The sequence below is a fragment of the Macaca nemestrina genome, chromosome 4 (assembly GCF_043159975.1).
Source record: "Macaca nemestrina isolate mMacNem1 chromosome 4, mMacNem.hap1, whole genome shotgun sequence".
Taxonomy (NCBI): domain Eukaryota; kingdom Metazoa; phylum Chordata; class Mammalia; order Primates; family Cercopithecidae; genus Macaca; species Macaca nemestrina.
Genome location: NC_092128.1, coordinates 36,418,262 through 36,430,371, shown reverse-complemented (window position 1 = coordinate 36,430,371; position 12,110 = coordinate 36,418,262). Strand labels below are relative to the sequence as shown.

The following is a 12,110-nucleotide window of genomic DNA, read 5'->3' as shown; positions in this document are numbered from 1 at the left end:
ATATACTCCTCCAAAATATACTCGCTACCATGGTATTTATTTTTCTATTTCAGAAGTCATTTTTGAAAGTCATTTTGAAAGGTGTCCAATGCAACTGTCAGTAGAATGTGCTATTATTTTTACTTAAGTAGACAAATTACTGTATGTTAAATGAAACCTATTATCAATCACAGGCTACTAGTTAGGAAAAAAAGAGACAGTGGTAGAAGTCAGTTCCCAGTTTCCTTTGGGGATTCACATTTCTCTCCCTGTTTTCCTTCTGCACACCTTCAATGAAGAGGTTCAAAATGGTTAATGCCTCATGGTTCCTGGACTTCTAGGGAAAGACACCCATGGTGACCACACCAACTGCCTATTTATTGATTTCTTTAAACTCTTAGACTCAAAGCACTTAATCTCCAAAGCAAAAGCTTCTAGGGAAAGGAAATCATAAACCTGAAGTCTACTTTTTAACCATTCACAAATATTTCTGCTTATCCCTTACAAATACACAAACAGTTCTGTGATGTTACTTAACATGGGTGGTGTAGTCTTCAGACATGAAGAATTTGAGTCGGAGGAGGGATAAGTGAACAAGGTCTCAATTAACTTTGCTTCGACACTCAGATAAATCTGGGTGAGTCACTTTCTTCAGTTAATGGAATGAGATCATAAAAGATTAATGAAAGCTGCTTTTGGCAGAAAAGAGCAGGATCTAGATAGCTATAAAATTTAGTTACTTAATCATTTTAAGAGACAAATATAGAAGTTAAAGGAGAATTATAGGAGTAGATAAGGTACTATGTATCCCACTCTTCAGATTCTGTTCATTTAGGATTGCCTGTCTCTCTATAGTCCATAAGATACTTACCTACCTCTGTTAATATCTCAAACACAACCCCATCTCCTCTCATACTACAGTAGTCAATGATGTGCAGATCCCCAAAATGCCATGTATTTCACACCTCCATACTTTGCATGTGCCTGTCCCTCTGCCCAGAACACCTTAGCATCTACTCATTTTGGAGAACCTCTTCATGATGTATCCAGAAGCAGAAATTAACAATACCACTGTAGCATTTACAATAGCATTTTTTTTTTCTATAAACCTTGCAAAAATCTAGGTTTTATCTGTCTCTAGGTTCCTATTATTTAACACAATGCATAGTGGAAACTATATATATATATATATATATATATATATATATATGCGCCCTGCATGATTATAGATAATGGGTTAACTAATTAATTTGAACATACTGCATTACCTTATGTTATATTTAAAAATAACCTTTAATAAACACATTTGTTTTAGGAAAGGCAGCTGATTAACTGGTACCACTTAAGTAACAGCATTTTCATTTAAAAAAGTGAAATAAAATTATTCTTATTGACTATAAAACATATAGTTTTAATATTATGTAACATTGTTTCTCTAAAATAATATATATTTGAAATTAACTGCATTTCCTTAAAATATTCCGAAATTAAACTTTCCACTGACGGATTATTCTCCCTTCACTCCAGTTCTTTTTTTATAACATCCCGATTCAACTATATCACAGCTAACAATTTCAGATTCTTGTAGTTATGCCACTCATTTTGGACTATACATGTTGACCTTCTTTACTTTCTTAATATTTCATTCTATGAATGTGCACCACTGCAGATACATTATTCTCAAATCAAAGAATCCAAAGTATGAAATTTTAATAGCACAATAGCTAATCTAGAAGCTACTTACATTGTTTTTATTCTTTTTTATGTTTTCTTGATAACAATAACAATTTGTCTTTCAGTTATCCCTGATTTCATATCTTAACTGTGGTATGTGCTATCTTCTATCTTAGTGTTTTAAAAGTTTCCTTCATGCCCTAATGTTAACAATTAATACGTTACTGGCTCTGACTCAAAGAAATGTAAATATCCTTTTTCAGAAGAGAGTTTCCTGTTTTTCCACTCCTGATGCTAATCCTGAAGCTCTGGGACAAAGGATATGACCAAATGATGGTCATCGATGTCATGTGGCAGCCCTGGCAAGACTCCCTTCTCATTCTTGTCCTTTCCTTCTTGAGTCTCCAGACATTGCCTGGCTGCTGCCATCCTGCACATTTCACCAGAACAGCCCTTGATCCTGAGCTTCTGACTCTTAAGCAAGCAACATCTTTGAGATTTTCTAGGAGATTTGTGCTGCCAAAAACAAGGGACCACATAAGGGTAAACATATACAGAAGTGAGACTGTTACAGTTAGGAGGAGGCTCAAACCTTTTCCTGAAACATGGAGAAGGTGGGGCAAATCTCATTGACATACACCTGAGCCAGGTTCCAGCAGCTCCACTGGCTTTAGATCCTTCCTGCCTCCCCAAGGCCTGCTCTTCTATTTCTCTTCTCAGGCTATTCCTTTCTATGAAGAACAGACTAGTTTCTGTGATTTATATTGTTTTGCCTTATCTTTTCTTTTTAACCTTTGTTGGAATATAACAAAAGAAAAAATATACAGGCATACGTCATTTTATTGAACTCCTCTTTATCGCACTTTGCAGATACTATGTTTTTTACACATTGAAGGTTTGTGGCAATCCTGAGTCAAGCAAGTCTATAAGTGCTATTTTTCCAACAGCATGTGCTCACTTCTGTGTCTCATTTTGATAATTCTCACAATATTTCAAACTCTTTCATTGTTATTATATCTGTTAAGGTGATCTGTGATCAGTGATCTTTGGTGTCACTATTGCAACTGTTTTAAGGCACCATGAACTGCTCCCATATAAGACAACAAACTCATTCAATAAATGTTATGTGTGTTCTGACTGTCCAGCCATTTCCTCATTTCTTTCCCTCCACTCAGCCCTGTCTATTCCCTAAAACACACCAACATTGAAATTAGGCCAATTAATAACCTGATAATGGCCTTTAAGTGTTCAAGTGAAATGAAGAGTCACATATCTCTCACTTTAAGTCAAAAGCTAGAAGGGATTAAGCTTAGAAAGGCATGTCATAAGGAGAGGCAGGTCAAATGCTAGGCCTCTTGCCCCAAACAGCCAAATTGAAGGATATGATAAAGGTAAGGAAGCTGCAGAAGAAAAGTTTGAAGCTAGGAGAAGTTGGTTCATGAGGTTAAAGGCAATAAGCCATCTCCATAACAAAGGTGCAAGATGAAGCAGCAAGTGCTGATGTAGAAGCTGCAGCAAGTTATCCAGAAGATCTAGCTAAGATCATTGAAGAAAGTGACTAAACTAAACAACATATTTTAATGTAGATGAAACAGCTTTCTATCGGAAGATGCCATCTAGGGATTTCATAGCTACCGAGAAGTCCATGCCTGGTTTCAAAGCTGCAAAGGATGGGCTGATTCTCTTGTTAGTCGCTAATGAAGCTGGTGAGTTTAGGTTGAAGCTAATGCTTCAGAATAGTAAGCAATTACTATTCTGAAAACATTAGGGATTTCAAGAATCATGCTAAATCTACTTTGCTAGTACTCCATAAATGGGACAACAGAGCCTGGATGACAGCACATATGTTTCCAGCATGGTTTTCTGAATATTGAGACTTCTAAGAAAATAAAGATTCCTTTCAAAATAGTATTGCTCACTGACAATGCACTTAGTAACCCAAGGGTTCTGATGGAGATGTACAAGAAGATTCACATTGATTTCATGCCTGCTAACATAACATCCACTCTGCAGCCCATGAATCAAGAAGGAATTTTGACTTTCAAGTCTTATTATTTAAGAAATACATTTCGTAAAGCTATAGTTGCCACAGATAGTGATTGCACGATGGATTGGAGCAAAGTAAATGGAAAACCTTCTGGAAAGGATTCACCATTCTAGGTGCCATTAACACACTTGTGATTCAAGGGAGGAGGTCAAAATGTCAACATGAACAGGCATTTGGAAGAAGTTGATTCCGATCCTCACAAATGCCTTTGAGGGATTCAAGACTTCCGTGAAGGAAGTAACTGGAGATGTTCTAGAAATAGCAAGAGAATTCGAAATAGAAGTGGAGCCTAAAGATGTGACTGAATTGTTAAAATCTCGTGATAAAACTTGAATGCGTGAGGTATTGCTTCTTATGGATGAACAAAGAAAGTTGTTTCTTGAGGTGAAATCTAATCCTAGTGAAGATGCTGTGAACACTGTTGAAATGACAAAGGATTTAGAATATTTATACAAATGTAGCTGATAAAGCAGTGGCAGGGTATGAGAGGACTAATTCCAATTTTAAAAGATGTTCTTCTGTGGATAAAATATTATCAAACAGTGTCAGATATTATTCGGAAATCTTCTGTGAAGAGTGAATTGCCGTGGCAAACTTCATTGTTGTCTTATTTAAAGAAACTGCTACAGCCAACCTAGTGAGTAAGCAGCCATCCACATCAAGGTGAGACCATCTACCAGCAAAAAGATTATGACTTGTTGAGGGCTCAAATGATTGGTAGCATTTTTTAAAACATACAGTATTTTTAAATTAAGGTACATAGATTATTTTTTAAACACAATATTATACACCTAATAGACTACAGTACAGTACAAACATAAATTTTATATGCAGTGTGAAATTTTAAAAAATTGTGTAACCTGCTTTATTGCAATATTCACTTTGTGGCAGTGGTCTGGAACTGGACCCACAATATCTCCAAGGTATGCTTGCATGGCATTCAGAAAAAAAAAAAGTGTCTTGGCTGCTTTCTAAACAATTTATTTTCATAATTTCTGTAAAATGATTATTATTTGTCCTTATTTACAGGGGTACTCTTTCTTTTTGTTTTAAAATCAATCAAAAATAATCCTCAAGCTTTTCTTTCAAATCTCAAAACTGAAAGAAATTATAGTTTTAGCTCAGACATATAAAGAGCTTGGAAGTCATCACTCCCACCCTTAGAATAAAGAGTTGGGCAAGCTGCAAATCATTGACTTTTCTTGAACTTCTCAAGAGAACTGAGGGTGCAGGGGAAACCACTAACCAAAATCTAGAAAGATGGGCAAATCCAGAAAGACGCAGTACTTGGAGCAGAAGTTGCTATATGCCATGAGTGGTAGGAACATTTACTTGTCTAGTAATTTTGAAAAATTACTAGGAGCTGGGTGCAGATAGTAACAAGCTCCTGGAGCCAATCATAAAGATGCCCCCAAACTGTGCTAGACTTTCCTTTTAGTTACCCCACCAAGTTCTCACAGTGAGGATCCAAAAAAGATCCCCATATGGCCATGGCAGAAAAAAGGAGGAGAAAGTCATTGTTCAATCTCCCAGATCCTTCTCTTCAACAAAAGCAGGAAGGTTTTGCCTGAGGGAAACACTGAAAACTTATCCCAGGTGGAAGAAGAAAATACCACCCCACTCCAGCCCTCTTGACTCACGTACTGAAAAGCAAAAACAAAAAACAGAGTGAACAGGAGACAGTACTTCAAAAAAAGAGACTAGGAAACTGCAGTCAGGGAACAGAATGAAGAACATGGTAGTAGGAGGGAACAATCCTTCTAGACCAGAAACAAAAACACTTACGAAGGTTATAGGTCCACTAAAAGATTGAGATTTAATTAGATTAAAGGACACTCCATCTCTCCAACACCTTACCACAACACCAACACAGTTCCAGGATGACAAGAATGGATTGGTGACAGCTAAAAGAGCTGTAGGATGTAGACTTTCTCTGGGGCGGAGTACTTAGGGAAGCCCAGTCAAAAGGGGAGACAAAAATAAGGATACTGGAGGAATTTGAAGTTTCTCGTACTTATGGCTACAAGAAACATTAAACATTAAACACAGCTCAACTCCTACTCAGATTAACGAAAATATTCATATGAAAGCCTTAGTTACCTCAGTTCTCAGTTCTCGTTACCTGATATATCCGGCTTACAACAAAAAAATTATGAGGCACATCAAAAGCAAAAAAACAAAAGAAACAGTCTGGAGAGATAGAGCAAGCATCTGAACTAGATTCAGATATGAGACAGATGTTAGAATTATCAAACAAGGAATTTAAATTACTATTATTAATAGGCTAAGGGCCCTAATGTAAAAAGTTGAAAACATGCAAGAACAATGCATAATACAAGCAGGAGATGGAAACTACCAAAAATCAAAAGGAAATGCTAGAAATAAATAAAAACATCGTGAAAGAAATGAAATATGCCTTTGATAGGCTCATTAGCCTATCGTATTAGCAATCCTAATACTTGACATTGCTGAGGAAAGAATCAGCGAGCTTAAAGACATGTCAATAAAATCTTCCCAACCTGAAATACAAAGAGAAAAAGAGTTGATCAAACAACGGAACATCCCAGGACTATGGGATAACACAGGTGATACAAGTATGGGTGACATAAACATATCTGGAATACCAGAAAAAGAATAAAGAGGGGATAGGACAGAAGGAATTTTTGAAGTAATAACAGCAGCGAACTTTCCAAAATTAAAGATAGACACTGACCCCCAGATACAGGAAGCTCAGAAAAATACCAAGCAAAAGAAATACACACACACACACACACACACACACACACACCCCTAGACATAGTATATTCGAATTGCAGAAAAAATGAAAGAAGGAAAAACTCTTGAAGGAAGCCATAAGGGGGAAAATAACACCTTACCTCTAAAGGGTAAAGGATAAGAACTACATTAGACTTCTCATCAGAAATCATGCAAACAAAAAGACAGTGTGGTGACATTTTCAGAGTGTTGAAAGAAAAAAAAAAACTAACAGATAATTCTATATCCAGTGAAATCATATTTTAAATGTGAAGAAGAAACAACAACTTTCTCAGACAAAAACTGAGAGACTGCATCACCACTAGTCTTGGCCTGCAAGACATATTAAAAGAAGTTCTTCAGAGATAAGGAAAATAGTATCAGTAAGAAACCTGAATCTACATAAAGAAATGAAAGAGCATCAGAGGAAGAATAAATGAAAGTAAAATATATATAATATTTTATTTTTCCTATAACTGTTCAAAGCAATAATAGAAAGAATATATTGGGAGGTTATAGTATATTGTAAGTGAAGTGAATGACAGCAATGTTATAAGGGATGAGAGGAAGGAATTGGGTATAGTCTATTATGGAGTACCTGCAGTACACATGAAGCCTTATAGTATAGTGTTATCTGAGGGTAGGCTTAGATTATTTAAAAATGTGTATTTTAAACTCTAGGATAATCACCAAAATTTTGTTTCTTAAAAAAATATATAAACAGTACAACAAAATATAAAAAAATGGAATTAATATAAAGTGTTCTCTCAAAATTAGAGAAGGCATAAAAAGTAGGGGAGGGCAAAGAACAAATGCACGGAAGTGGTAAAAGCTACAAAGATTATAAAATTTAATCCAAATATATTAGTAATCACCTTAAATATGAGTGGCCTAAACATACCCATTAAAAGAACAAGATGATCCGTCTGGATTTTAAAAAAAGAAAACTTTAGCCAGGCGCGGTGGCTTACTCCTGTAATCCCATCACTTTGGGAGGCTGAGGCGGGCAGATCATGAGGTCAGAAGATCGAGACCATCCTGGCCAACATGGTGAAACCCCGTCTCCACTAAAAATACAAAAATTAGCCAGGCATGGTGGTGTGTGCCTGTAATCCCAGCTACTCGGGAGGCTGAGGCAGGAGAATCAGTTGAACCCAGGAGGTAGAGGTTGCAGTGAGCTGAGATCACACCGCTGCACTCCAGCCTGGGCAACAGAGCAAGACTCCGTCTCAGAAAAAAAGAAAAACTTCAAGACCCAATTGCACACTGTCTACAAAACATCCACTTTAAAAATAAAGACTTAGGTTAAAAGTAAACAGATGGAGAAAGAGATACCATGTTAACCTTAATAAAAAGAAAGCTGGAGTGGCTATATTAGCTTAAGACAATGTAGACTTCAGAAAAAGGAAAATAATCAAGGATAAAAAGGAATACTGTATCACGATAAAGGAGTCAATTCTACAAAAAGACATAATAATCCTAATACAAATATATGTACCTAATAGAGTATCAAAATATATGAGACAAATACTGAGAGAACTGAAAGGACAAATAAACAAATCTGCTATTTTTTATTTTTGTTGTTGTTCAGGTCAATGCTGAGCAAGGACAAACCCACTGTTATAGTCAGAGATCTGAATTGCAAGTAGGTTTCAAATCACGGAAGACTAAAACCAGGGTGCCCATAGTCCAGCTGATTCTTTAGTAGGCAGACAACTTAAACATATTTTAAGCTAATAACATAAACTCATAGGAACGTGGAAATATATTTTATAACCTTGTAACATCTAGTATATTCTAATCTATATGTAGTAACTCATTTAGAAGTCTTATAATTTCTTTGTTTTAAAATCAATAAAAAATAATCCATAAGCTTTTCTTTCAAATCTCAGAACTGAAAGGAATTATACCTCTAACTGAGACATATAAAGAGCTTGGAAGTCATCACTCCCATCCTCATAATAAAAAGCTGGGCAAGCTGCAAATAAATGACATTTATTGGACTTTTGAAGTCTTTTCTTATAGAGACTCTAGCCACTATAGAGGCAAAATATGTTTTTTCACTCAACTTGGATTCCCTCATACCTACAGAGGTTTTGGACTTCAATAAAGCTCAACAAATATCTACTGAATATCTGAATCTGAATTTTCCCACTAAATTATGTTCATCAACATTTATTTGTACAGGTGAGCTACTGTTTCACTAAAAATACAAAGTTCCAGCTGAAGTTATCTTTTAAATAGAAGATTTTGGTTTTATAGTCATCTTCTACTATTATCAAATAACTACCTGGTTTAATAAAACAATGAAATCAATTACAGTGAGTACACAAATTGTTCACAGAGTTAAAGCTCCACAGTGATTTACTATTAACTCTATTAATTTGTTGATTTGAAATGATCCACAAAGTACCAATGCAAAGTAACCAATATGGATATAACTCTGAAATTAAGAGATGATTTGCAAAAAGATTAAAAATAAAAATGTACATTATAGAAGTGTAACTCTTAAGGAACACATAAATTTTTAAGTGTCAGCATTTTATCAATTTAAGTTGTATATTAGGGCATAAATAATTTATACCCCCAACATAAACAAACAAAATGCAAATACAGAAGGACTACATTATTAGACAAATCATTGGGTCTAAAAAATGAAAAATGTGAAACATGATTTTATCCCCCCCACCAACTTTTTTTTTTTTTTTTTAAGACGAGTCTTGCTTTGTTGCCAGGCTGGAGCACAGTGACATGATCTCAGCTCACTACACCCTCCGCTTCCCAGGTTCAAGCAATTATCCTGCCTCTGCCTCCTGAGTAGCTGGGACTACAGGTGCGCACCACCATACCCAGCTAATTTTTCTATTTTTGGTAGAAATCAGGTTTCACTATGCTGCCCAGGATGGTCTCTATCTCCTGACCTCAAGATCCGCCTGCTTCAGCCTCCCAAAGCGCTGTTACAGGCGTGAGCCACTATGCCTGGCCTTTATCCCATTTTTGTATGTATAGCTAGAATAACAACTGAAGAGAAAATATAATATAGACTCTGTCTTCTCTTTAAATTACATATTTCAACAATCATCCTCAATTTATTTCTATCTGGGTGAGTTAAATTAAAAAATTTAAAATTTCATTACTTCCATACAACTCAGAAGATCAGCATCCTATCTTTATGAAATACTATTTTGCAGTGAGAAATATCTATTTATTATAATTTGCCAAGCTTCTTCAGACAGGAGATGATTTTCATTTTACTCTACAGGGCATGGCCCATTTATACCTAATAGACACAAATTGATGTCCTAAAATAGGGCACATAGGGACAATTATTTACTAGATAAGAAGTACTGATATTCTTCCCTTTCTACCAAATACGTCTTTCAAAACTTCTCTCATCACTATGTGATTTATTAAAATTCAATTTTGCTCAACTTTCCAAGTAAAGTGATTATAGCAAGTAAAGTACATCTTCATAGGCTTGTAAATACTTCATGTTTATTCCACGAGTCAGACAGGGGAATGAAAAATATCATAGACCACTTACCTGACATGCATTATAAAGGAGCTGGTGTTCTAGTTTTTTAATACCCAGAATCTGCTGAAACATTTCATAGAGTTGTTCCTTGCTCAGAATAAGTTCAGACACTGCACTTAAGGTCATTCTATTTGGCTGTTTGCACAAGTCCTCTTCACCCCTGTAAATGGCATCATATTTGGCTATCCATGAGCTCAACACTGTCTCTTTGCTCAAGCCATCTATTTCTGGCAAACTCCGCACACGTTTTTCTATGTTTTTCTTAAATACTTCTCTGAAGTCATTAGCAGAACACCCTCCACTCTGAACCATTCTGGCCACTCGGTCACTCTTTAGAAAAACCTGAAAAACAAACAAACAAAAAAACCCAATTACAATTAGGTGTGGGTGGTAACACCACTTGCTTTCAGCAGTCCAGCCAGAGTTTCTACAAATATTTCAGCCAAATAGTCCACAATGATTCAAAATGTTTTATAATACATGGTAACCAATGTCATAATGGTGGCCCCAAATCTCTCTAAAGTGTTAAAATGTTTAGGAGACACAGTATACAGTAAAAAAAAAAAAAAAAAAAAAAAAAAAAAAAAAAAAAAAAAAAAAAAAAAAAACCTGTAAGATAGTTTACTTTGACCTGTATGTCTCCCACCTCTAAAACTAAATCCTTTAGAGTGACGTCCTTATGAATGTGATTTGTGCTCTTATACACAGACTCCAGAACTCTCTCAAGCCTTCCACCACATGTGTTCAGAGTGAAAGGACAGCTGTCTGTGAATCAGGAAGCAGGTCTTCACAGACACCAAATGGGCTAACACCCTGATTTTGGACTTCCCAAATCTCCAGAACTGTGAGAAATAAATGACCATTGTTTATAAGAAAAATAAAAAAAAGATTAGGAAAACTGGAGATATGAACCCAACATCCATACCTGTGTCTGAGAGTTCTAGTTGGTTTTTCAGCAAGGAGAGAATCCTCTATCATTTGAGTGTGGACTTGAAGACCAATAGTAGGGTAAGTCTAGTATCCAAGTCTATATTCATCATATGTAATTTTTACTCAAAATTGCCCAACAGCTGAGAGGCTAGAATATACCTGTCCCCATCCCTGATTTTACCACCTCCGCAACTTCTTACACACTTATCATAACTAGGAGGAATGGAGGCTTGAAAAAGCAATACCTCTAAGGGACTTCTAATTGTCCATTACTACTGAAAAGAAAATAAAATAAAAACAATGACAACCATAGGGTAAGATGTTCATGAGACAGGTAGCAAGGGTTGGGTAAAAATAAGTACAGTAATAAGGTCATATTTGGGAAGAGACACCAGATTTGGCCTTAAATCTCTCTATTCTGCTAAGTTATGTATCTAAGTATCAGTTAAGATTCATTAAACATCTATTATGCTGTCAATATTCCTAAGAATCCTCTATAAGCCATGTAAGACTGCTTTTATTATTGCTTTATTCTTTCCATAATGTCAAAATACTCTCCCAAAAAAGCCTGCAGGACAATTTAATAGAACCTCCATAAATTTTTTGCTGTTATTGAGCTTACAGAACAAAAATTCATGTCAACTTTTTTTTTTTTTGAAACAGGGTCTCACTCTGTCGCCCAGGCTGGAGCCCAGTGACACAATCACAGCTCACTGCAGTCTTGACATCCCAGGCTCAAGCAATCCTCCCACCTCAGCTTCCCAAGTAGCTGGGACCTGCAAACACACACCATCATGCCTGGGCTAGTTTTTGTAATTTTTTTGTAGATATGGGGTCTCACTTATGTGGCTCAGGCTGGTCTCAAACTCCTGGGCTCAAGTAATCCTCCTGCCTTGACCTCCCAAAGTGCTAGGATTACAGGCATGAGCCACTATGCCTGGCCTCAACTTTTACCCTAAGAACTGACTTATTATAGTGATATACTCCCAAGTTATGATCATACTACTTGCACCACACTTCCATGCCTGTCTGCATGTGGGCAAGCAGCACACCTGCTTGATACAGTCAAAGTGGACTCACTTGAACCACTGGCTGGCATGCTCAACCACCTGACCCCAAGCCTTTTCCCTCCACTTTAGTTCTCGCTCTTAAGGTCACTCACACTAACTGTTTTTCTTGTTTCCTATCTTT

General features: G+C 36.2%; 1 protein-coding gene across 10 annotated transcripts in view; it reads right to left on the bottom strand.

Annotated features, from left to right (window-relative positions):
- The window catches only part of LOC105475142 (calcium dependent secretion activator 2), a 564,483-nt gene that overhangs the window by 341,661 nt on the left and 210,712 nt on the right, over positions 1-12,110 (bottom strand). For all 10 annotated transcript variants that reach the window (XM_011730292.3, XM_071094565.1, XM_071094564.1 and 7 more), the window contains one exon: positions 9,999-10,331. In XM_011730292.3, coding sequence (XP_011728594.2) covers positions 9,999-10,331 — 333 coding nt within the window. The remainder of the gene's footprint in view (positions 1-9,998; positions 10,332-12,110) is intronic.